This window comes from Notolepis coatsorum (assembly GCF_963971535.1).
Source record: "Notolepis coatsorum genome assembly, chromosome: 14".
In the NCBI taxonomy this organism is placed as follows: domain Eukaryota; kingdom Metazoa; phylum Chordata; class Actinopteri; order Aulopiformes; family Paralepididae; genus Notolepis; species Notolepis coatsorum.
Genome location: NC_140178.1, coordinates 60245298 through 60269468, shown reverse-complemented (window position 1 = coordinate 60269468; position 24171 = coordinate 60245298). Strand labels below are relative to the sequence as shown.

The 24171-nt window shown below is 49.5% G+C and overlaps 1 protein-coding gene across 1 annotated transcript in view; it reads left to right on the top strand.

The window, feature by feature from the left end:
* Positions 1–24171, top strand: part of prr12b (proline rich 12b) — a gene marked incomplete at its 5' end in the record, with an annotated part of 127332 nt that overhangs the window by 48194 nt on the left and 54967 nt on the right. The window contains 5 exons of the mRNA XM_084329772.1: positions 7071–7228; positions 14249–14410; positions 15830–18066; positions 18208–20565; positions 20790–21002. Of these exons, the coding sequence (XP_084185898.1) occupies positions 7071–7228; positions 14249–14410; positions 15830–18066; positions 18208–20565; positions 20790–21002 (5128 nt within the window). The remainder of the gene's footprint in view (positions 1–7070; positions 7229–14248; positions 14411–15829; positions 18067–18207; positions 20566–20789; positions 21003–24171) is intronic.

Genomic DNA, 24171 nt, shown 5'->3' with positions numbered 1-24171 from the left:
ACTCACTCCTAGACTTGTTTCTTATACAGTAGGTTTTTGATTGATTGATTTATACAGTAGGTACTCACTCCTAGCCTCGGTTCTTATACAGTAGGTACTCACTCCTAGCCTAGTTTCTTATACAGTAGGTACTCACTCCTAGCCTCGGTTTTTATACATTAGGTACTCACTCCTAGCCTCGGTTCATATACAGTAGGTACTCACTCCTAGCCTAGTTTCTCACTCCTAGCCTCGGTTTTTATACAGTAGGTACTCACTCCTAGCCTCGGTTCATATACAGTAGGTACTCACTCCTAGCCTAGTTTCTCGTAGGTACTCACTCACCTTGTTTCTTATACAGTAGGTACTCACTCCTAGCCTTGTTTCTTATACAGTAGGTAGTGACTCCTAGCCTGGTTTCTTATACAGTAGGTACTCACTCCTAGCCTGGTTTCTTATACAGTAGGCACTCACTCCTAGACTTGTTTCTTATACAGTAGGTTTTTGATTGATTGATTTATACAGTAGGTACTCACTCCTAGCCTCGGTTCTTATACAGTAGGTACTCACTCCTAGCCTAGTTTCTCGTAGGTACTCACTCACCTTGTTTCTTATACAGTAGACCTACTCACTCCTAGCCTTGTTTCTTATACAGTAGGTAGTGACTCCTAGCCTGGTTTCTTATACAGTAGGTACTCACTCCTAGCCTGGTTTCTTATACAGTAGGTACTCACTCCTAGCCTCGTTTCTTATACAGTAGGTACTCACTCCTAGCCTAGTTTCTTTTTTTTTTAAACTTTGACCAGTCAGCTGGTTCTTTTCGCGTTTATCGCTTTTTCTGGTCAAGTATGACCGACAGAAACATAGCCTGGTTTCTTATACAGTAGGTAGTGACTCCTAGCCTGGTTTCTTATACAGTAGGTACTCACTCCTAGACTTGTTTCTTATACAGTAGGACTAGGTACTCACTCCTAGACTTGTTTCTTATACAGTAGCACTCAAGCAACTCAACGCACAGGGTGAGCAGACCGTGGCTTGACCCCACGACTACACACACGCACAACCCGCATGCCACCCGGGAACGAACGGAGGGAAACAACCTCGTTACTGCCCCCAGAATCACGGGATCAAGGGCAAACCCAACCCTGTGGCAAGGCCGTAGCAGCGGAGCGCGAAGGAAGACCCAGACCCACCAAAAGGACTGGACTCCCTGGAATGGGGGCCCGGAGAAGTCCATGATGCCAGCATCAAGACCCCACCAGGTGGGCACTTAGTGACCCCGCCCCCCACATCGCCAGCGTATTCGGACAAAGGCCCCTCAGCCGAGCGGGCCCTGTCCTCCCCAACAGTACACCGTCTGGCACACTGGCCCTGCAACAGGCAGACAGCATGGCCGTAAACACACAAGAGTTAACCAACGGAAGCAGGCAGTGCACCGGGAAAAAAGACCAGGCAACAGGCTGTTAACCCTAGCCTGGAGACTGCGGACGAGACAGGCGCCAGAAAGGACAGCTGAACACAGCCGCCCCGGCGGAAGGGGCGTATGCTGGCGTTGTCGCATAACCAAGCCTCCACAGAGAAGGCTGACACAATTGGCAGACGTCATGAACGTGCAGGGGCACCCTCAACCGGTGAACCCGGGAGTTGACACTGCAGCAACACACCAGAGAACCAACCACCCAGGCGTTACTCTATGCAATGGTTGGTCCCTTAACCCCTCAGAAAAAAAAACCCAAAACACACCTGCGGCAGTGCCGCAGCCCGTGTTCCAGTTTCCAACAGGGTTATCCCGGGCCTACGGGTCAACGAAACATTACCCCGGACCGGGCCCGGTGATACGGGGAGCACAGGGTCCCCCGAGGAGGCCAAAACCACCCCAACAGGCCCCTCTTCGCCATGCGTAAGAGAAGAGCGTAAAAAATGGAAGACCAGCCCCAGCACCCCGCACTCGGTATTCCCAGGAGGTCACCCAACCAAGTACCAACCAAGACCAACCTGCATGGCGGCCGAGATCCGACGAGATCAGGCGCGTACAGGTTGGCACGGCCGTAAGCCATTACGACAGTGTAGAATACAATGTACCCAACAAGGGTTTCATAACGCTCAACCCTGTGACACCCGGACCGACCTAGCATTTTTTCCCCCTGAAAAAAGCCCAAGTCCCTCAGGGTACCAGAACAGCAGATCTGCATCCCCGGCGGACAACGGGTGTAACTGATCTGGACCAGCGCGACCAGAACCAGTCCCGTGCCCTAACCACGCCGACCTGCCAACCCCAGGAGAAGGGGCAGATATGCGTGTTGATCCTAAAACATAAAAAGAAGGCGCCACCCAGACGTTTCGGTACGAACCGCGCCCGGCGGCCCACCCCCAGGGCGTGAGACCCTTCCCCATATGTTCAGATCCATTCCGTTATCATCCCCAGGCCATCAGGCTGCTAAACGAACAATGAATGAACACTACACAACAACAACCACCAAACGCACATAGCACACACATCCACACGCACACACTCACTTTAAACAAACACACTGTAGCACCCACTCCACACACTTTATAGCACACACCCACTTTAAACAAACACACTGTAGCACCCACTCCCCACACTTTATATTTATGGATGAAGGATTGCACTACAACTCGTACACCTTACTGTAAATTGTACCTAAAATTGTACCTCATCCCATTTCTGCTTTGCACTAGATAGTACTGTACATTAGTACACTGCATAGTATTGTGTATTGTATATTATATGGTAACTCAGAACATTGTACATATGTCTATACCGAACACTGTGACCTCATTTTCTTCTTCTAAATTCATGCTATATTATGTTATTATGTTATTTGATACTATCTTGTCTAGCACAGTCTCTGGAGCGTAACAGTAAGAAGCATTTTGTATGAAAGTATTCTGTACTTCTGTATGACAACTATTAAAGAACTTGAACTTGAACTTGAACTTGATATGAACGGGAACCCATCGACAACCACACAGGGTGTCGGAAGAGGAAAAAAACCCCATCCCAATTGCTTCATAAAAACGCTGTTTTAACCCCAAGCAATCAAGGCGCGCCAGTCAGCCAATGTCCAACAGAACATCCTGAGCTAGCACTATGTGTGCGTTTTGACATACCCACATCAACAATAGGCTATTTAGACCATCTTATTGAATCCCCAAGACGCCCAGGGGAACGACAAGAGGGGCGAGATGCAATCAACTCCATGAATGAATGAATGAAAACTTTACCCAACAGATTGCAGAAAGGGTACAACCCAGTACGGCGCAATACACACAATTGGTTAAGGGGAGGCAGACCTGAGAAAGACGTTAGTCTTGTTTCCATCAGGGACCCTCATTTCCAATCCATATAGACACATCCAACTCTTTATAATAATAAATAAAAAGCATCACCCGTATGAACCAACTGCACAGCTGGGAGTAAAAAACCTGTTTTCACATGATTTTAATCCAGTCACTCTTTTTAATCAGAGTGTAAGACCAGACCCTCCCAGAAACACCTTCCCACATGAGTTTATAGTCATGAAAAAGATATGCCAACTGTGAGTCATGTGACCAACTGACTCAAGTTTACACATAAATCGGGCGCAGCAGAACTGTGAGCCCTACACCCTAACTCGACACCTTTAAGACACCGTAACTCATGGAAGGCGTCGCCATAGCAACACCGCTACAACGGGCGGGGAATCCTGCCGGCTCCTGTCTTGTAATAGGAGTTGGCAGAATAACCCCCCCCCCCCCCCCCCCCTGCCAAGACGTCCCACCGGCTCGGCCCTGACTGGCTCAGCAGAAGAGATCAAAAATCCCCTAAACCAATCAAGTGGGAAAGGAGGGGTTTATTCGACACCCCCTCACGAAAACACACTTCGTTCCCTACACACAGAAAAACAACCGTAGCCATTTTGAAAACCTCCGGTAGAATGCAATGCATAGCATAAGCTAATACAATGCCCGCTACCCACAAAAGTGAACAGGATTTACAACAAAACACAAGTCGCATGTGTGTGAATCCTACACCTGTTGACTATGTCGTACATAGCAAAAAACGCTGACCGAGAGTAACGGCTAGGCCGTGGAATGTGCGTGTACGAGTATTACTGCAACTAAACAACACAGCATTGTGAGACACATATACTTAGTTCAAGCAATGGAATAACACCAGTTTCTACCTGCATGTGGAGCATCAAGCTAATAGAACCTATTACTGAGTGTATGTTGCAGACCTTGCTTAACCTCGTAACACAACACGACTCATTTCACAACGTAAAAGTGCAGATTCATATATACACAACCCCACCATATGAATTGTTGAAGAAACACACAGTTCGTTCGGCCAAAACACAGTCCCCCTTATGTCGGGGAACTTCTTTATTTATAATGTTTTTTAAGGCACAAAATCATAGAGGGGCCGGGGAGGGTGTAAAAGAGAGGGGATACAGAGGGGAAAAGTCACTCAGCGGCGTCTGCCACCTCGCGCCGCTCGAGTCTTGCCACCCCGAGGAGCCCCGGAGGGACGGTAGGTTACTGTCTGCTGGACACGACGTTCCCTACCGTCTCCTCCGGTCGTGGATGGGCCGGCGGTGGCAGAAGCGCCGTCTCTTCCCCTGGCCCTCTTGGAAGGGCCAGCAGCGGCGGCGGAGGCAGTGGTAGCGGCGACGGAGACAGCTCGACGTCGCGGAAGCCTTCTGACTCCACCGGCAAAGACGGGAGGCGGAAAATGGGGTTGGAGGATGGATCTCTCCTCTGCCATCTCTCTGCATGTCGAGGTCATCAACCGCAGGGCCTTCCAGAACAGACCAGCGTCGGAGAGGGCGGCCGTCAGAAGAGGAGCTCTCTTCTTCTCTGGCACACGGGCCTGCTCCAGCCAAAGATGACGCTGGCCCAGGGTGGCCAGGGCGTGCACTTTCCCCATGGCTATGGCCAGCACCTGGGAAAGGTGCAGGACAGCTCCCGCAGCCTGGGTGATCTGATCGCATTTTACCTCGTTCAGATCCGTGCCGCCCGTCATGATCCCCGATACAAATCTAGCCAGGTGGGCGATGTTAGACGCCGCAGCCAGCGATTGTGTACCAGCGATGAATGACTGGTCACCCCAATAAGCCAATCGCCTAGCCGATTTCCCCTGGAGGACCGGCTTGCATAGGGGTTCCCACACCATATCCGGACAGAGGAGAGCGGCCATCAAGCCGAGGCACGCCCTCCCCCATACCTTTGACTAACCCCGACACCCGCGTAACTGGTACGTAGGTGGGAGTTAGTCCCATGATGTTGGACACCGCCTGACCCCGACGAACATAGGCCCCCATCGAGGGGAAAAATGGGTAGACAGCGTCCACCCCTCTCACTGGGGGACGCTGCCAGGGATGACCTATGAGATCATCAGGGACAGGTGCAGGCAATGGCAGCGGCAGCGGCACGCCGTTTGCGGCGGCGGCTACCGCCATGAGCTCGGGAAACAAAGCCTGCAGTTCCCCCTGCGGACCTTCCTCCACCGACCCCGCATCCCTCACATGCAGCAGGCTGCGACTGGTTAAGGAGCCACAGTCTGATGTGGCCGACAGTAGGGCATCCTGCTGATGAGGCCAAGGTGGTTCCTCGACATCCTCGAACAGAGAGCCCCATGGAGCCATTTCTCCCCCCCTCCGGGGTCTCCTGAGGAGGGATACTCTCCTCCACGGGGCCATCATACAAGAATCCATCCGCCTCTTCCATGAAGTCTTCAGTTTCCATCGGAAATCCAGAGCCGGACGCATCCTCGCTGGTCTCCAGCAGTTCCCCAAACCCAGGCCGTTCGCGTCTGCACGCTACCATCTTGCGACGTGAACGGGCAGACGCGAAAAGTTTGCGTCGCAAATCCTCTGGCTCCAAGACAACCCCCCGTTCACCAACGGGCGATTCCCCGGAACCAGAAGAACCAGAGTCGAGATCAGGCCATCGCCGGAGCGACGGCACCGACTCCTCGGCTCTTCGGAGAGGCAAACTATCCATCGGCTGTCTCCTGGGCTGGGTCGGCAACCACGAAAGTGGCTACCTGGACGGGCGGCGGACATGTCTCCACCGGGGCGTCGAACAAGAACCCGTCCGCTTCTACCATGTAGTCCTCTGTTTCCATCGGCCATGGAGAATCAGACTCATCCTCATCCGGCTCCAGCAACTCACCAAAACCAGGCCGTTCGCGTCTACAAGCCACCATCTTGCGACGGGAGCGAGCCGGCGCAAAAAGTTTGCGTCTCAAATCCTCCGCAACCATAGGAGCCGGCCGCCCAACAGCGGACGACTCTCCGGAGGCAAAGGAACCAGAGCCGGAACCAGGCCATCGCACAGGAGACGGCGCTGGTGCACCAGCTCCTTGGAGAGGCAAACTATCTATCGGACGCCTACCGGGCGCGGCTGCCGACCACGAAAGAGGCCTCAACCCCGCTCCAAGACGCACGACAGAGGAGGAAATGGAGAACCGCTGGTGAAGGGTGACGTTGCCAGCGCGACCCTCCGAGGTAAACATTATGACTTAGCTTTTTTCTTTAAAAATTTATGAGAGAAAGAAAAAAGCAAGAAAAAATGTAAACACGTAACTCAACTTTCTTCAGCTAACAACCTCGTCAAGTGGGTATATAACAGGCACTTCCTTGTGGTGAAAGTGAAGAAGGAGGCAAGTAGGTGACCACACACCTGCTTATGAAGGTAAGCGGATAGGGGTGTGGCCAGACGGATGTCGGTATGTAAAGGTACATTGTGGATTTTTATTCAGTACTGTGCACGAAGTGAGGTTAGTGCAGAATGTCGCTGAGCGGAAGCCAGTATGATATAGAACTTACCATCTTTAGATAATAAAGTACTCAACCTCTACTGTCTTTAACTATGAATGAACACAACACTAACTTACCATCTTTAGATAATAAACTACTCAACCTTCACTATCTTTGAATAAAGTTTGAAAACATTGTTCCTCTGAAAACTTAAAACTGACTTATATGGTTCTTTGTCTGAGGTACTCAACTGTACAGCAGCCATTGGGGCTGAGAATGTTCAAACCTAACGAAGCTACAACTGAGTGTCTTGTGTTTCCTCAGCCTGGTGTATGGGAGCTCCAGGTCCTCCCATCCAGACTCCGAGCTGCTCCATCGTCAGGCTTACGGCACACCCCACCCCCTGCAGGGCTATGCAACCAATCACCACCCAGGAAGCTCTGGACAGGGTGGGGCATGGGGGGCAGCAGGGCGGAGTTTGGGTAAGGATCTATTTGATTGTGTTTTACCTTTTTAGAAATAGAGTTGCACCAATACGTATACCAGTCGTGGGTATCTGCATAATACCAGGCTAAAAACAGGTACTCTGATTCGATAACGACCACAGGTACCAATAACTGAGTACAGAGTACTGGCACAACAGCATCTTATGCACTGTGTACTGGCACAACAGCATCTTATGCACTGTGTACTGGCACAACAGCATCTTATGAACTGTGTACTGGCACAATAGCATCTTATGCACTGTGTACTGGCACAACAGCATCTTATGAACTGTGTACTGGCACAACAGCATCTTATGAACTGTGTACTGGCACAACAGCATCTTATGAACTGTGTACTGGCACAACAGCATCTTATGAACTGTGTACTGGCACAACAGCATCTTATGAACTGTGTACTGGCACAACAGCATCTTATGCACTGTGTACTGGCACAACAGCATCTTATGATAACGACTGGATGTTTATCTATCAGTTACATTATAAATTAGAAAGGGTTAGGGTTACAACTGAATGAGAAAAACAAGCACCAAAGCTACACTTTGACATAATGGCCTAAGAAATTAGGGTTAGGCTAACATGAAATGGTAAATGGACTGCATTTGTATAGTGCTTTTAACCAAAGGGCTTTACAACTCATGCCTCACATTCACGGCGGCTGAGGCAACCATGCAACTTGCCAACCTGCTCATTGGGAGCAGTTAGGGGTTAAGTGTCTTGCTCAGTGTCTTGAGCCAGACACGAATAGAGATAGAATATGCAGAATATTATTAGCCTGTTTGGAACACAGAATGATTAAATATGGTTTGATATATAGTCTACAGGGTTTATAACATATCCAACAGCAATACAATACATTTAAAACTTGTATCAGTACTTGCATAGAAAAAAGTTGTGTATAGGCCTAATGAATAAAAAGGTATATTAAATATTGTGAAAACCAAGACAATTTGTAAAATTTACAACCTACATCCTTTTGTGTTTAAAAACAAAACCAAATAAATCATCTCTAATTAATGTCCTGCTTCTCTTTTTTGCATATTTTTTGTATTTGTATTTATTGGTTTAAAATACAGAGACAGTGCATATTAACACATTGGGCGCCGGGGGTTGTGCCCATCATTGTACCCAGTCTGCCACCGTTGAAAGCCTATGGAGATGTTTACCTTCTTTGCAGGGCTATAACATTTTAAATTGTATTGCTATATTGACATTACTATGGCCCATTCAACATCGATTATCTATCGTTCAGGATGTGGGAATGTTATATTTTTTCATTCATACATTGTTGTGTTAATACCGTCTAGAATATAAGTATGTTTTAAGGTTTTCTGCTGTAATTCCAAAAACTAGAGTTATAGGCCCTGACGCATATGTAAGGGATAATGTATAGCTACGAGGTCATTGTCGCAAAATAATTGACCGACACGTAGTTTAAAATACCGAGCCGCCTCGGCGAGGTGTTTTAAACGTCAGTGAAGGTCAATTATTTTGCGATGATGACCGAGTAAAGCTATACATTATCCCGCTTATTACATGGCTAACTTACTAACAATATACCTAATTCATTTGACAAATCGCAGTTCTGTGGCTCTGTCAGCCCAAATAAAGTGATTATTATTATCGCGGGCAGCCTCTGTTCTGGCTCCGCTGTAATCGTCACACACACTCCGCTGTCAGTGCAGCCGCGGCAGGTGTGTCTGATTTGCTGCACTGATGTGGGCTTGATTGCGAACAGCTGCGCACATCGGTCATTATTGTCCCACAGCGGTCATTATTGTGTAATAATTAGGGATGTCCCGATCCGATCACGTGATCGGGATCGGCGCCGATCACATGCTTTTCAGAGGATCGGGATCGGGAATCTTTTTTAATAAAAATCGGCAGTCAAAAAAAGATTTTATTTTTTATTTTTTTTATTTTCAACAAACATGACCATGTTCACGTCTTAAACTCATACGGAGGCCTTCGTTTTGGTTTTAAATTACATATAATATATCATTAATGTATTTATTGTCACACAGAGCAGAATAATTGTCCACAACAAACACATCCCCTTTAATTTACACCGTTGCAACAAACACTTTCCCTTTAATTTTAGACGCTCACATCACAACAACACGTTGCTCCCCGAAACATGGTTATCCACTGACTTGAGCAGCTGCTAGAGGTTTGTAACTAAGCATTTTAAAATAGAAAGTCAAGCCAGTCCAACAGCAATTGCAATGTTTGCAAGGAGGACATTTCGCGTGGAGGAAAAACTCATGAAGCAGCAGGAGGCGGAGTTTTCAGACAAACTTTTAGATAACGGCAATTATTTGCTGTGTGACTGAGGATTATCGTCGGCGTTTCAGACCAGAATGGAGCTAATCATTACGTAAGTCGAACACTGAATGTATACTAATGTGCAAACATATATTGAAACTTTTAATATTTCTCATATGAAGCACATATGAATGTAATAACAAGAGCCGCCGCGCTCGCGCCCCGGACTATAGGCAACAGAGGGGCTTCTTGCTCCGCCAGTTTCGGACACAAATGCGTCAAAATTGATTACTAATGTGAAAGATCGGATCGGGAACGATCGGAATCGGTAGATATTTAAAATCACATGATCGGGATCGGATCGGGGGCAAAAAAAGGCGATCGGGACATCCCTAGTAATAATGACCACTGTCGGGGGGCTATTGACCAATCACAAGCAAGCATTTCGACGAATGTGAAAACGCCATGTAATAAGATAGATTATCGATTGGCGTTTCTTTCCTATACACGCTATATTAAAAAATTCAAATGTATACAATCGGTATACATCGGCTTCATCATGCGTGAAGGAAGCACAAAAACACCTTCCAACTGAAACAAACCAAAAGCTTAAATTAATCCTGAGCCAATAGAGCACACCTGGGACACCTCCTCTCTGACGAGGCACCCAGGTGTGGCCAGTGCCTCGTTAACTCACTTGGCATTGGGAGCCACTTGTCTCACCAACTAGCTGACTGCCAGTCGACGAGACAAGTGGCTCTCTATTGGCTCTTCCACAATGATTATCTTGTATGCAAATTACCTTAGGGGCGTCACGATCCACAATGGGCCTAGTTTATCACTCAAATGGTGAACGAATTCTATTGCAATTTCACCAGTAAGTAGTAGTAATAATAATAATAATAATAATAATAATAATAATAATAATAATAATAATAATACATCTATTTTATATAGTGCTTTTCCAGATGCTCAAAGACGCTTTACATGGGTAGAAGAAACAAAACTATGGCAAAACCAAAACAGAACAAAAATAATATATGACAAAATAAAATAAAACCGACAGAATTAGAGGTCAAAAGCAAGATTGAAAAGGTGGGTTTTGAGGGCTGATTTAAAAGATGTCAGGATGTTTGCATCACGGATATGGCTGGGGAGGGCATTCCAGAGGGAGGGGGCAGCAGCAGCAAAGGCCCTGTCGCCCCAGGTCCGGAGCCTGGTCGTGGGAGGTGTTAGGAGGTTGGCATCAGCAGACCTAAGGCGACGGGTGGGCGTGTGACGGTGGAGGAGGTCGGACAGGTAGGGAGGGGCAAGGTTGTTGAGGGCTTTAAATGTGATGAGAAGTATTTTAAATTGTATCCTGTATTTGATCGGAAGGTGAGTGGAGGTGAGCATGTGGGCAGCAGAGTTTTGGACATATTGGAGTTGATTGAAGATAGTGTTTGGTGAGCCATAGAGGATGCTGTTACAGTAATCCAGTCTTGATGAAATGAATGCATGAACCAGTGTTTCAGCAGCGGAGAGTGATAGGGAGGGGCGGAGACGAGCAATGTTCCGGAGGTGGTAGAAAGCCGTTTTTGTTATGTGGTTTACATGGGGGAGGAAAGAAAGGGTGGAGTCCAGGATGATGCCAAGGTTACGGACGTGAGTGGAGGGGGTGACAATGGAACCATCAATATTTAGGGAGAAATCCTGGGTGTGGCTGGTGAGGGAGTTTGGACCGATAATGATGATTTCTGATTTATTGCAGTTTAGTTTGAGAAAGTTATTTTGCATCCATGTTTGATATCTGTGAGGCAGGTGGTGAGGGTGGAAAGAGTGGCTGGAGTGATAATCTTGGTGGAGAGGTAGAGCTGAATGTCGTCTGCATAACAATGGAAGCGGAGGCCATGTTGGCGGAGAATCAGACCAAGTGGAAGGATGTAGAGGATGAAGAGCAGGGGAGCATGAAGAGCAGAGGATGAAGAGCAGTACTGAGCCTTGGGGGACACCATGAGTGATGGGGGCAGTGGGGGATTTGCAATTGTTGATGGAGATGAATTGGTGCCTGTGTGAGAGGTATGATTGGAGCAAGGTGAGGGGTGTCAAAAGCAGCGCTGAGGTCTAGGAGGATGAGGATGGAGAGGGAACCAGAGTCGGCAGAGAGGAGTATGTCGTTGGTGACCTTTAGAAATGCGGTTTCAGAGGGCGGCTAGGTGGTGCAGTGGGCAAGGCGCTCACCTCCAATGCTGGAGACGCTGGGTTCGATCCCAGCGCTCCACATTGCTTTCAGTTTAGCTGGTTGTCCGTACTAATACACATTGGCAGTATTAGGGGGTGGGAAACTGATGGGTGGGGATCGGACGTTGTGGACAGCGACTCCTACAGGTCGGTTGGTGCGCCTGCGCAGTAGAATCAGGAAGCGACGGGGGCGGCGTCCCTCCAAAGCGCAGACCCCTGACGCTGAAAGATCGCGCTGCGCAGGTGAAAAGATGCGACGGCTGCTACCTCGAGTACCGGAGGGGACTCGTGCAATGTATGGCTTCGTCCACATTACAGCCGGCTTGTGGGAGGCATGAAACAGCGTTCGAGATAGGGGAGGGTTGAATTGGATGATACGAAATTGGGATGGGAGAAAAAAAAATAGAAAATGGGAGAAAAAGTGGATAAAAAAAAGAAATGCGGTTTCGGTGCTGCGTCTGGTGCGGATTGAAAGGTATCATAAAGGTTATTGTTGTCGAGGTAGGATTTTAATTGGGAGGTAATGGCTCGCTCAAGTATTTTTGAGAGGAAGGGGAGGTTGGAAATGGGGCGGAAATTATCAAGGGTTTCAGGGTTGAGTCCGGGTTTTTTTTTGTAAGGGGGTGACGGAAGCAATTTTGAGGGCGGGGGGAATTGGCCAGTGGTCAGAGAGGAGTTGGAGGAAAACTCCAACATTTTGGGAAATTAGCTTATTTGCCATCTACCCTGGAGTTAGACAAGAAGATGCATACCTTTTTCTTCTCTATGCATGCAGTAGGAGTAGGAAGACGTTGGGAACTAGACTAATGGAGGAACCTACTTCCAGTGACTGACGCTAAGCTAGGCTAACGGTGCGCGTCTTCCTACTCCTACTGCATGCACAGAGAAGAAAAGGGTATGTATCTTCTTGTCTAACTCCAGGGTAGATGGCAAATAAGCTAATTTCCCAAAATGTTGGAGTTTTCCTTTAAGATGGAGGTGATTAGGGGAGAAAGGGCAGGGAGACAAGCCTTGACTAGGATGGAGGGGATAGGGTCCAAGATTCAAGGTTGAAGTTTTCATTGTAGAGAGAATGGAGGATAGGTCCGATGCGGTGATTTCAGTGAATGATGTAAAAGGGGGGTTGGGCGGTGGAGGGGGGGTTGAATCCAGAGGGGAGACAGTGTTGGCGGAGGCATTTGTTAGTTGGGTGTGGATTTTGTCAATTTTTGTTTGGAGATGTGACAGATAGGAGACGCATTTACTGACAGTGAAGGAATAGGAGATTGTGTCAGAGGGTTTAAGAAGTGTGTTGATGGTGGAAAACAGAGTCCTGGGGTTGTTGTTGCCACACTGTATGATAGCGGAGTAGTGGGAGGAGCGTGCAGAGTTGAGGGCGTCTTTGTAGAGCTGTTGATGTTGTTTGTAGGCATCTTTATGGACAGTGAGACCGGTTTTATTGGATAGCCGTTCGAGCTGGCGGCCCTTGGATTTAAGGTGGTGTAGGTGATCGCCGGTGTACCAGGGGGCGGAGTGAGTGAAGGAGACAGACTTGGTTTTGATTGGGGCAAGCTGATTGAGACAGGAGGAGAGAGTGTTGTTGTAGATGTTGACCAGGTCTGTAGGGGAGCCATGCTGTAAGAGGGAGGCAATAGTAGAAAAAGTAGTAGTAGAAATAGGAGAGAAATAAGTAGAGTAGTAGTAGAAGAACAACAATAAGTTGTAGTAGAAGAGGGAGTAGTTGTTGTTGCTGTTGTTGTTGTTGTTGCTGTTGTTGTTGTTGTTGTTGTTGTTGTTGTAATAGTAGTAGAAGTAGTAATATAATACGAAGTAGTAGTAGTAGTAGAAGTAGTAATATAATTAGAAGAAGTAGCAGTAGTAGTAGTAGCAGTAGTAATAATAGAAGAAGAAGTAGTAATATAAGTAGTAATATAGTAGTAGTAGTAGTAGTAGTAGTAGTAGTAGTAGTAGTAGTAGTAGTAGTAGTAGTAGTAGTAGTAGTAGTAGAAGTAGTAGTACTTAGAATTGGAAGAAGTAGTAGTAGTAGTAGTAGTAGTAGTAGTAGTGTAGTAGTAGTAGTAGTAGTAGTAGTAGTAGTAGTAGTAGTAGTAGTAGTAGTAGTAGTAGTAGTAGTAGTAGTAGTAGAAGAAGAAGAAGTACAAAATGTTATCCCTCATGGGATGTGTCTTGGAGCGAAACATTCTAATGCAACAAATCCAATACAGACAGGTCATGAGATTGAAGTACAGGAGTTAAAGCTACACATTCTGATATTCCTGGATTGACACAACCTCTGGTATTATGTGCCCTAAATTCAATTCTATGGCCTCTACACATATTATTCAGCAGCCATATGGCTTTTGGGACCTTAAGAGTTTCTGTTTGTTTTGAGTACACACAGAACCAACCTGGCTGATTGAAGGAGCCTCAGTTCTGTGTAGTCTTGTATGAAGTGTATCGCTGCTTTTCCCATACCCAGCAGATGGCCTAGTTGAGTAAAAGGCTGTTGTTTGTCTTCCTCTTCTCTTCCCTCAGGGTTGTCTGGGCTGTTTGACACCGGGCTGCATCACGCCAGTCCATCAGGCCCTGACCCGTCCGTCATGAATCTCATTTCAGCACTTGAGTCTCGGGGTCCGCAGCCTCCCCCCTCCGCCTCCTCCCTTCTCTCCCAATTTCGCACACCTTCCTGGCAGACTGGTGAGTGTGTGTTTTTGTTGTTGGTGTGATGGTGGTTGCGGCGGTGGTGGTGGTTGTGTGGGTCACATTCTTTTCTTTTTTTTTATCTACTTTTTCTCCCATTTTCTATTTTTCTCCCATCCCAATTTCGTATCGTCCAATTCTACCCTCCCCTGTCTCGAACGCTGTTAGGCCATGCCTCCCACAAGCCGGCTGCAATGTGGACTAAGCCTTACATCACGTGTCCCCTCCGGTACTCGAGGAAGCAGCAGTCGCATCTTTTCACCTGCACAGCGCGATCGCTCAGCGTCGGGGGTCTGCGTTTGGAGGGCACGCCGCCCCCGTCGCTTCCTGATTCTGCTGCGCAGGCGCACCAACCGACCTGTAGGAGTCGCTGTCCACAACGTCCGATCCCCACCCATCAGCTTCCCACCCCCTAATACTGCCAATTGTATTAGTATGAACGACCAGCCAAGCTGATAGCAATGCGGAGAGCTGGGCTCGATCCCAGCGTCTCCTGCATTGGTGGTGAGCGCCTTGCCCACTGCACCACCTAGCCGCCGTCACATTCTTTTCTTGTTAAAAAATTTCAGTAATGTCAGTACTGAGCGTACTGTATGTGGTGTTGAAGCAACATAAAGCATACAACCAGAGGATACAAGCATCACACAGGTGACTGTGATCCGAGTGTACAGTATGTGGTGTCGAAGCAACATAAAGCATACAGCCAAAGGATACAGTTCATTAGTATTAATTCATAGTGCATTATCGATCGATTAATAGCACGTGTAGCGCATACTAATTGAATGATTATTGCACTTTATGCATTGCTTTTATTTTGTAAATTCTATGCTAATTCTATGTAAATTCTATGCTCATTTTATGCCTGTCTATATTTATGCCAATATTATGCTCATTTTATGCCTGTCTACATTACTGCTGTGAACCACTTTGGGCTTCAATTTCTGTATGAAAGGTGCTATACAAATCAAGTTTATTATTATTGGGTTTTATTTATATATATAAATAAATATTATATCAGGTCATTATTTGGAAGATAATTATCATTTACTAATTTAATTAAGAAATTATTGTTCTATACTGATTACATACAATACTGTATTATTCTATAATGATTACATTAAACATTTTATTATTCTATACTGATTACATAAAAAATAAGGTAAATGTCATACCACCTTTGGCAACATGTAACTGCCTGTGACTTGTTTAGAGAAGCATATCTTGACATGTAACTGTCTGTGACTTGTTTAGAGAAGCAGATCTTGACATGTAACTGTCTCTGACTTGTTTAGAGAAGCATATTGACATGTAACTGCCTGTGACTTGTTTAGAGGATCTTGGTTTAGTTCTGTTAAAATTGCATGATTTTATAATCTTGCACTCTGTCCTATCCCCCTTCCTTCTCTGTCTCCATAGCGATGCATACGCCAGCCCCAGCAGAGCTCTTCATCTCGGGGGCCCTCCCTGGTTCGGGCTCCTTCCCGTCATCCTCAGCCCTCTCTGCCTACCAGCACCCTGCCTCCTTCTCTGGGCGCTCGTTCACTCCCTCACTTTCCCTCCAAGACACGCCCACCTTCAGCCCTACATCCAACGGCCTGCTCTCACCCCACGATCCCCTGTTGCACATCAAGACACCCTCCCAATCCAGCCTGGGCTTTGACCGCTTGCTCTCCTCGCAGAGCGCAGCCGCCGCCTACCGAGGGGCCCAGGAGTCCACAGGCCCACCACAGGCCCAGGCCTCCAGCACCACCTCCAGTCGTCACCTGCCCCCTCCACAGTTTAACCTGCTGTCCTCCCAGCTCCAGGACCAGTCCTCACAGCTCTATAACGCCTCCATGTTTTCGTCCGCACCAGCTCCGCCGCCCCCTGCTCCGCCCCAGCCCCCCCAGGAGAGAGCCATCCCCCGACAGGACAGCGTGATTAAGCACTACCAGCGCTCTTCACCAGCCCAGTCGCAGCTCTCCTCTGCAGCGCCGCATCCCTTGCAGCACTACCTCAGCTGTGGGGGGGCGTCCGGTTACCAGCAGATGCCCACGCACCACCGGCATGCAGGGTTGTCCTGTAGCCCCCTGGGTGAGCAGAGCCCTTCTTCAGACCCAAAGCCCTCACCCCGGGCTGAGCCACAGACATATCGCCCTATCATCCAGACTCCCTACACCTCTGCCACCACATCCTCAGCCTCCTCTTCCTCCGGCTCCAAGGGGGCCAAGAGCTCCAGCTCCAGCAGTGGCTACTCCTCCTCGAGCTCAGCGTCGTCCTCCTCCCGCACCCCCCACACCCCACCCTCAGCCTCCTCTACCTCCTCCTCTTCATCCTCTTCCTCCTCTAACTCAAACGCCAACACCGGCTCCTTGTCGGCGCCCTCTCGGCAGCAGCCTCCAGCCCAGTCGGCGCCACCTCCCCCTCCGCCTCCACCGCCTCCAGTGGTGTCCTCCACCCCCGTCCAGCAGCCTCCACCCAAGCCCTGCCTCTCCACCTACGGTTCTCCTGTCGCCGCAGGCCTGTCGGGTCAGACGCCTCCCCAACAACAGCAGCCCCAGCCCTACTCCCCTAGTCAGCCTCCTTCCGCGCACCTGGCCCAGCCTTTTGGAGGTTTCAGCTCTCCCCAGGCCCAGGACCTGACCTCCGGTGCAGGAGGCAACACAGGGAAGGGGTATGGAGGTTTAGGGGTGGGAGGGCGCTCCTTCTCTGCAGAAGTGGTCTATGGGGCAGACTCAGGCTTTGGTTCACTGCCGGCTTCCCTGGGGGGGGCGGGCAGTCCCTCGTTGGGCTATGGAGGAGCTGGAGGGTCAGCAGTGAGTGGCACTGGGTCAGGAGCTGGGGCAGGAGGAGTGTCAGCAGGATCTGGAGGTGGGGCTGCTAGTGTTGGTAGTGGTGGCAGCAGCTCCTATCACTTACCGGCCTCCAGCCCTTCCCCCTCAAGCAACTCTGCTATCATCCACCCTGGGCTGCACTCTCCTGCCCCTACTCGGCCTGTACAGTCCCCCGGAGGTGCAGGTGGTAATAAATACCTATCCTCGGTCTTGTCCCCAGCTTTTATGTCCTCGCCACAAGGTTACCCGGACACCCGGGGTGCCCAGAGCCAATCCTACCACCCCACACCACCCAAACCAAAATCAGAGACCGAAATGCTGGGAATTGAGCGCTCACAAGATGAGGAAGAGGATGATGATGATGATTTCTTAATTCAGCACTTACTGCATGCCCAGAGCCCGGCTCCCCACCCATCACAGCACCACCCGCAGCCTCCGTCTCAGCAGGCGGTCCAGTCTCTCCCTCAGGCCAGGGATGGGTCAAAGGGTCTGTCCTATGACATGAACAAGGTCTCTGAGGAACGCTACCACCTTCAAAGTGTCATCCGCACAAACAGTGCCACCAACAGTGCAGTTTCCGGAACGGCAGGTGCTGGGGAAGGCAGTGGCTTGGACAACCAACTGGAGATGTCTCTGAAGAAACAGCAGCAGCAACAGCAGGCCAAGGCAGAGCGAGGCATGTCAGGGTCAGGTGCTGGAGGGGGAAGGGGGGCCACAGACTCGCTTTCTCACCCCCACCCCCACTCACATAATGCCCACCCACACCAACAACAACAACATGACTCCCTGGCCTCAGTGGTTCTTTACGGGAGGGGGGATCCCTATACACAACAGCACCCGCACTCACAGCATACCCACCATGCCTCCCATGTGTCCTCACACACTCAACAGCACTCCCAGCACTCCCAGCATTCCCAGCACTCCCAACACTCTCAACACTCTCAACACTCCCAACACTCACAGCACTCTCAACACTCGCAGCACTCCCAACACTCCCAACACAACCACCCTCATTCCCACTCGCACGCCCACGGCCATCCTCACATGGAGCTCAAGAAGCCAGCAGACACAGCAGACATGCCCTACTTGCGCAAGACGCCCGACGATCAGCAGCAGGGTCGACAAACCCAGGCTTCCCTCTCTATGATGGATTCTCCACCAGACCAGACACAACAGCCCTCGTCTGCCCACATGCTCCACTCCGTCCTGTCCCATACCACACGCAACAAGATGGACCCCCAGCAAGCTCCTCCACAGCACCCCATGAGCCAGCAGGCCATGATGGGCTCGGCCGGAGGAGCAGGGCCTGCGGGTGTGGACCCCCACTCCCAGAGCCAGTCTTCTCAGCTGCAGCTTCAACTTCAGTCCCAGGCCATGGAGGCTCACTACAGCCGCGGAGCCCAGTCAAGAGACCAGAATTCAGTGTCTCCACTGGACATGCTGGAGCGGTCCCTCTCAAGGACCAACAGCAGGGACAGTGGAGGTGCTCCAGAGAGAGGTGGGGTGGTAGGTGTTAATATTGGAGGAGGGGATGGGGGTAGTGGAGACAGACACAGACAACAGCAACAACAGCAACAACAACAACAGCAACAACAACAGCAACAACAACAGCAACAACAACAACAACAACAACAACAACATAGGCTTCCGCCTCATCACCAGTCACATCACCCCCAACAGACAGCCTCCGATCTTCATGACTTCCTCTCTGAACCTGACCTGGGCTTAACTGCCCCCTCCCACCTTCACCACCTCAACCAGCCACAACCCCACGCCCACACACACCACCAACAGCAGCAAGCACACGCTCACCACCAGCTTTCACACTCGCACGTAGCACACCCCCACTCTCACCAGTTGGCGCCCCACTTGGGAACCACCCAACAGCAGCAGCAGCAGCCCCAAGGGAGGGACCCCGAGCCTCAGCTCTCACACTCCCAGTTGGATCAGCTTAAAGAGCACCAGTTTGACACTGTGAGCCCCGTGGGCAAAGCTGGCCAGAACCAAACTCAGCAGCAGCAGCAGAGGTTTGTGCCGCTAACTTCCATTTGTTTCCCAGACTCTCTCTTGCAGGACGAAGACCGCTCCTTCTTCCCCGGAATGGAGGACATGTTTTGCTCAGACGATTACAAGTCAACCTGTGCCGGGGATGCTGGGGCGGGCCAAGCCGTTCAAGAGAGCCTTCCCCAGGGGCGTGGGCAGGGGCAAGACAGCATGGAGGCCTTGAAGACAGGGGTTGGAGGAGGGGGCTATGATATGATGAGTCACCATAGTGATCAGGGGTATGGACAGTATTGCCATGGCCTCTCTGTAGACCTGGACTCTCTGAAGACACATGAGCTCCCCTCCACTGTGAATACAGAGCAGCTTGGCCTCATCCAGTCGCAAACTCCAGGTATCGGAATGGGCGGTCCTGGAGGAGTTCCCGGAGACAACTCAGTCAACAAGATGATTGCGGGGGCTGGAGTGGCTGTTAGTTCAGGCACTAGTGGTCTGACTTCCCCAATCTTCTGCTCCTCTCGGCCCAAGAAACTACTGAAGACCAGCTCCTTCCACTTGCTGAAACAGCGGCGGGAGCCACAGCCCCAGGCAAAGAAGAACTATGCCCAGGAGTATGAATTTGAGGATGATGAGGATAAAGCAGACGCTCCAGCTGATATTCGTCTCAATAGTCGCCGCCTTCCGGACCTGTTGCCTGACTTGGTGTCCAGCTGTAGGAAGTCAGGCGGGGCATCTGGAGCGGGTGGCCTCAGCCCACTGATGGGTGACCTGGACTCGTTCTGCCACCCCTCTGGGTACCCATCCCTCGGACCCCCTCCACAGCTCCTTCCCCATGAAGGACCTAAGAAAAGAGGCAGAAAACCAACCAAACCCAAACGTGAGGGTCCACCGCGGCCGCGAGGCCGACCCCGCATCCGCCCTCTACCAGAGCCTCCTTACTGCAGGGGGCTGATGGGATCAGTAGGTGGAGAAAGCAAAAAGGGCCGAGGTCGGGGGCGAGGGCGAGGCAGGAAGGAGGAAGGGATGGTGGAGATGCATCGAGATATGAACAAAGTACAGAATCTTCAATATCCTCAACAGCAGCAACAGCAGCAACAACAGCAACAGCAGCAACAACAGCAACAACAGTTCCACCAACAGCAGCAACTCCAACAGCACCCACACCAACATCACCATCAACAACCACATCATCATCAACCACCACACCCGCAACAGCAGCAACACCACCACCCGCATCATCAACAGCAACACCTTCCCTATCCCCATCAACATCATCAACAACAACAACAACAACAATCACAGCAGCCACAGCACCAGGAGCCGATCAGGCCTATCAAGGTAAGAATGGTCAGGAACACAAAATGGCATTGTATGACTGGTTCATGTCATTTTCAGTGCTTTGCAACAAAAAAATCGTTTCTAGCCATCTTTTGAGATTTTCTACGTGGTAAATAATATACATTTCATGAAAACGTGCTTTGTACATCAGAATGTTTTCCATGGCTTGAATGTTTAAACTTCTGTTTATCATTTGCATTCTCTTTTCATCTCCTTCCCCTTAGATCAAGCTGCCCATCCCATCCATGCCTCAGTCCGACTCCTTGCTGAGGACTGACTCCCTGTCCAGCAATGAGCCTGTTCTGTCTGATGGCTCAGTAGGCTCTGCACCATCCCTTGGCCTGAGTCCTGGGCCTGCTACTGGAATGGACATGAACAGAATCGACATGAACCGGGCTCAGGAGAAGATGATGAAGCAGCAGCAGAAGGCTCAGGAGGTAAGTGCAATCGGGCCCAAACAAGAGAGGGTAGAGCAGGCTTTCCAACCTTTGGGGTCAAGATGCCATGTAGGTTTCCCTAATATGAAAACCGGATCTAGAGACATTATTAATCCAACAAAAATGACAATAATAATATCTGAATTCACTATAAATGTTATACACCCTTAATATGAGCTGTGATTGACCAGAAGCACAAAATCAGGTTGATTTCTGACCTCAATGCATTTGGGAACCGCTGGGGTGACAAAAGAGCTATCCGAATGTCCCAGTGGTTCAGAGAGCAGAGGCACATAACTGGATGTCCCAGTGGTTCAGAGAGCAGAGGCACATATCTGGATGTCCCAGTGGTGGTTCAGAGAGCAGAAACACATATCTGGATGTCCCAGTGGTGGTTCAGAGAGCAGAAACACATATCTGGATGTCCCAGTGGTGGTTCAGAAAGCAGAGGCACATATCTGGATGTCCCAGTGGTGGTTCAGAGAGCAGAGGGAGGCACATATCTGGATGTCCCAGTGGTTCAGAGAGCAGAAACACATATCTGGATGTCCCAGTGGTTCAGAGAGCAGAGGCACATATCTGGATGTCCCAGTGGTTCAGAGAGCAGAAGCACATATCTGGATGTCCCAGTGGTTCAGAGAGCAGAAGCACATATCTGGATGTCCCAGTGGTTCAGAGAGCAGAGGCACATATCTGGATGTCCCAGTGGTTCAGAGAGCAGAGGCACATAAAATGTACAACATTGTTGGTTGGAGCGCTGCTCTCCTCTATTCCATCTCTCCCAATTCTCACCTCAGTGTATTGTCTAATGAAGCAGAAATGCAGATTTTATTTTTAAAATACTAAGCTATCCTAAGTTTCAGAACTGCAATAGGAACATATAGCAAAAAAAGTTTTATATCTAAATTGCTAATCAGCTATACATCTCTGTTTTCTATTAGATGTTTTTACTCATCTTCTCGGCTAGTCCCACTGTTTATTCTGATATGTTGACAGTGAGAGGCTGGTGTGGCTGTAACAGTGTTTTCTTCGATCAGGGAAACACCCTCTCATTAGCAGGACTGGCATGCGCTTGTGGCAGAGCTTCTGTCTTAACGCTTCTCTCCGTTAAACGTTGGACTCGTCTTTGTTGTGAAATATCAAAAGTTTGTTTGAAGTGTAAATGTGGTTGTCTCTCTCTCACACACACACGCACACACACACACACACACACACACACACACACACACACACACACACACACATACACACACACACACACACACACACACACACACACACACACACACACTGCAAGTATTAGAATCTTCAAACTTCAGAAAAAGTATATAGCGGGTCTGAATCGCATGAAATCAATGGGAATTTCACTATGCAAATTCTTACGGACTGGCACTTTGCGCGATGTGTGACCAAAGCTGAGAGTCATCTAGTTTTTTCCCTGTCAATTTATACACAACAGCTTGGTAGGGAGGCACTTGTGTGGTTTTCTTTTCACAGGATGAATACAAACTGACAAATATCTTGAAAAGAAAATGTTTATCATTTTTGAGTGGGAATGCAGCACTGGAATACGGATTTAATTGTATTAGGCAGATGCTCTTTTGAATGCATGCATTGGGTATTTTTATATGTCTCTGGTCTTCCTTGCACCTTATCATCAATGGACCTATCTCAAACCCTGCCCTCTTTTCTTGATCCTCCAATCACAGCTGTCGCTTACCTCGGACTTCCTCTGTTTGTCCGAGGTAAGCAACAGCTGTGATTGGAGGATCAAGAAAAGGGGCAGGGTTTGAGATAGGTCTAATGAATATGCCGGTATAACCTACAGATGTAGCACAGGTCTTAAATTACCTGTGGAGATATTATTTTTCTATATTCTGTTATGCTTTATTTTTCATCTGTAAATCCACTGGTGTCCATATACTCACCGTCACATTTTAGAACGTAAGGTTATGTATATAACCAAGTTCTGTGAATGCTAGTGACGCTCAGCGTCATATTGCATATATCTCGCTTCAGCGTATATACACTGAATAATTTCAAAATGTACCTTTACATACCAACATCCGTCTGACCACACCCCCATCTGCTACCTATATAAGCAGGGGTGGGGCCACACACTCATCTCCTTCCCAAAAAATTTCACCACAATGAAAAATCAAGGGCCGCAGTGGCGCCTAGACGCTGAGCGTCACTAGCATTCACAGAACTTGGTTATATACATAACCTTATGTTCTGTTTCATGCTAGCTTCCGCTCAGCGTCATATTGCATAACAGGAGCTGAGCGGGAGCTAGAAGCTCGACAAATGGACCCCACTGAGGCCCCCCACAACCATCAGAACCGGGGAGGACCGAGCCCCCCGACCCTCCCTAATGGAGGATACCCTCCCTATTGGAGGACGGGAGGGAGACGGATCCGACCGTGCGAAGAGAAACTCGAGCAACTCAACGCACAGGGTGAGCAGACCGTGGCTTGACCCCACGACTACTCACACGCACAGCCCGCATGCCACCAGGGAACGAACGGAAGGAACAACCCTCGTTACCGCCCCCAAAATCACGGGGTCGAGAGCAAACTCAACCCTGTGGCAAGGCCGTAGCAGCGGAGCGCGAAGGAAGACCCAGACCCACTGAAGGGACAGGATCCCCCGGAAAAAGGGGGCCCGGAGAGGTCAATGACGCCACAGCATCAAGACCTCACCAGGCGGTCACTTAGTGACACTGCCCCCCACATCGCCAGCGTATTTGGACAGGGCCCCTCCAAGAGCGGGCCCTTCCCCCCACTAGTACGCCGCCTGGCACACTGACCCTGCAACACAGGCAGTCAGCATGGCTGTAACTCGAAGCACTCAAGAGGCTACACTACAGCGGGAGCAGGCAGCGCACCGGGGAGACGACCACCAGAAGGGGTCGGTCTCTCAATCCAGGCAGCAGGCATTTGACCCGAGCCTGGAGCACTGCGGGCGAGACAGGCGCCAAAGGGGTCAACTGAAACAGCACCCCGGCGGAAGGGGCGTATGCTGGCATTGTTGCGCACCATGACAAAGCCTCCACCAAAAAACCCCGACCCAGAGGGGTCGAGGCAGAGAAGGCTGACACGATTGGCAGACGTCATGAACGTGCAGGGGCACACTCAACCGGGTAACCCGGGAGTTGACTCTGCTCCAA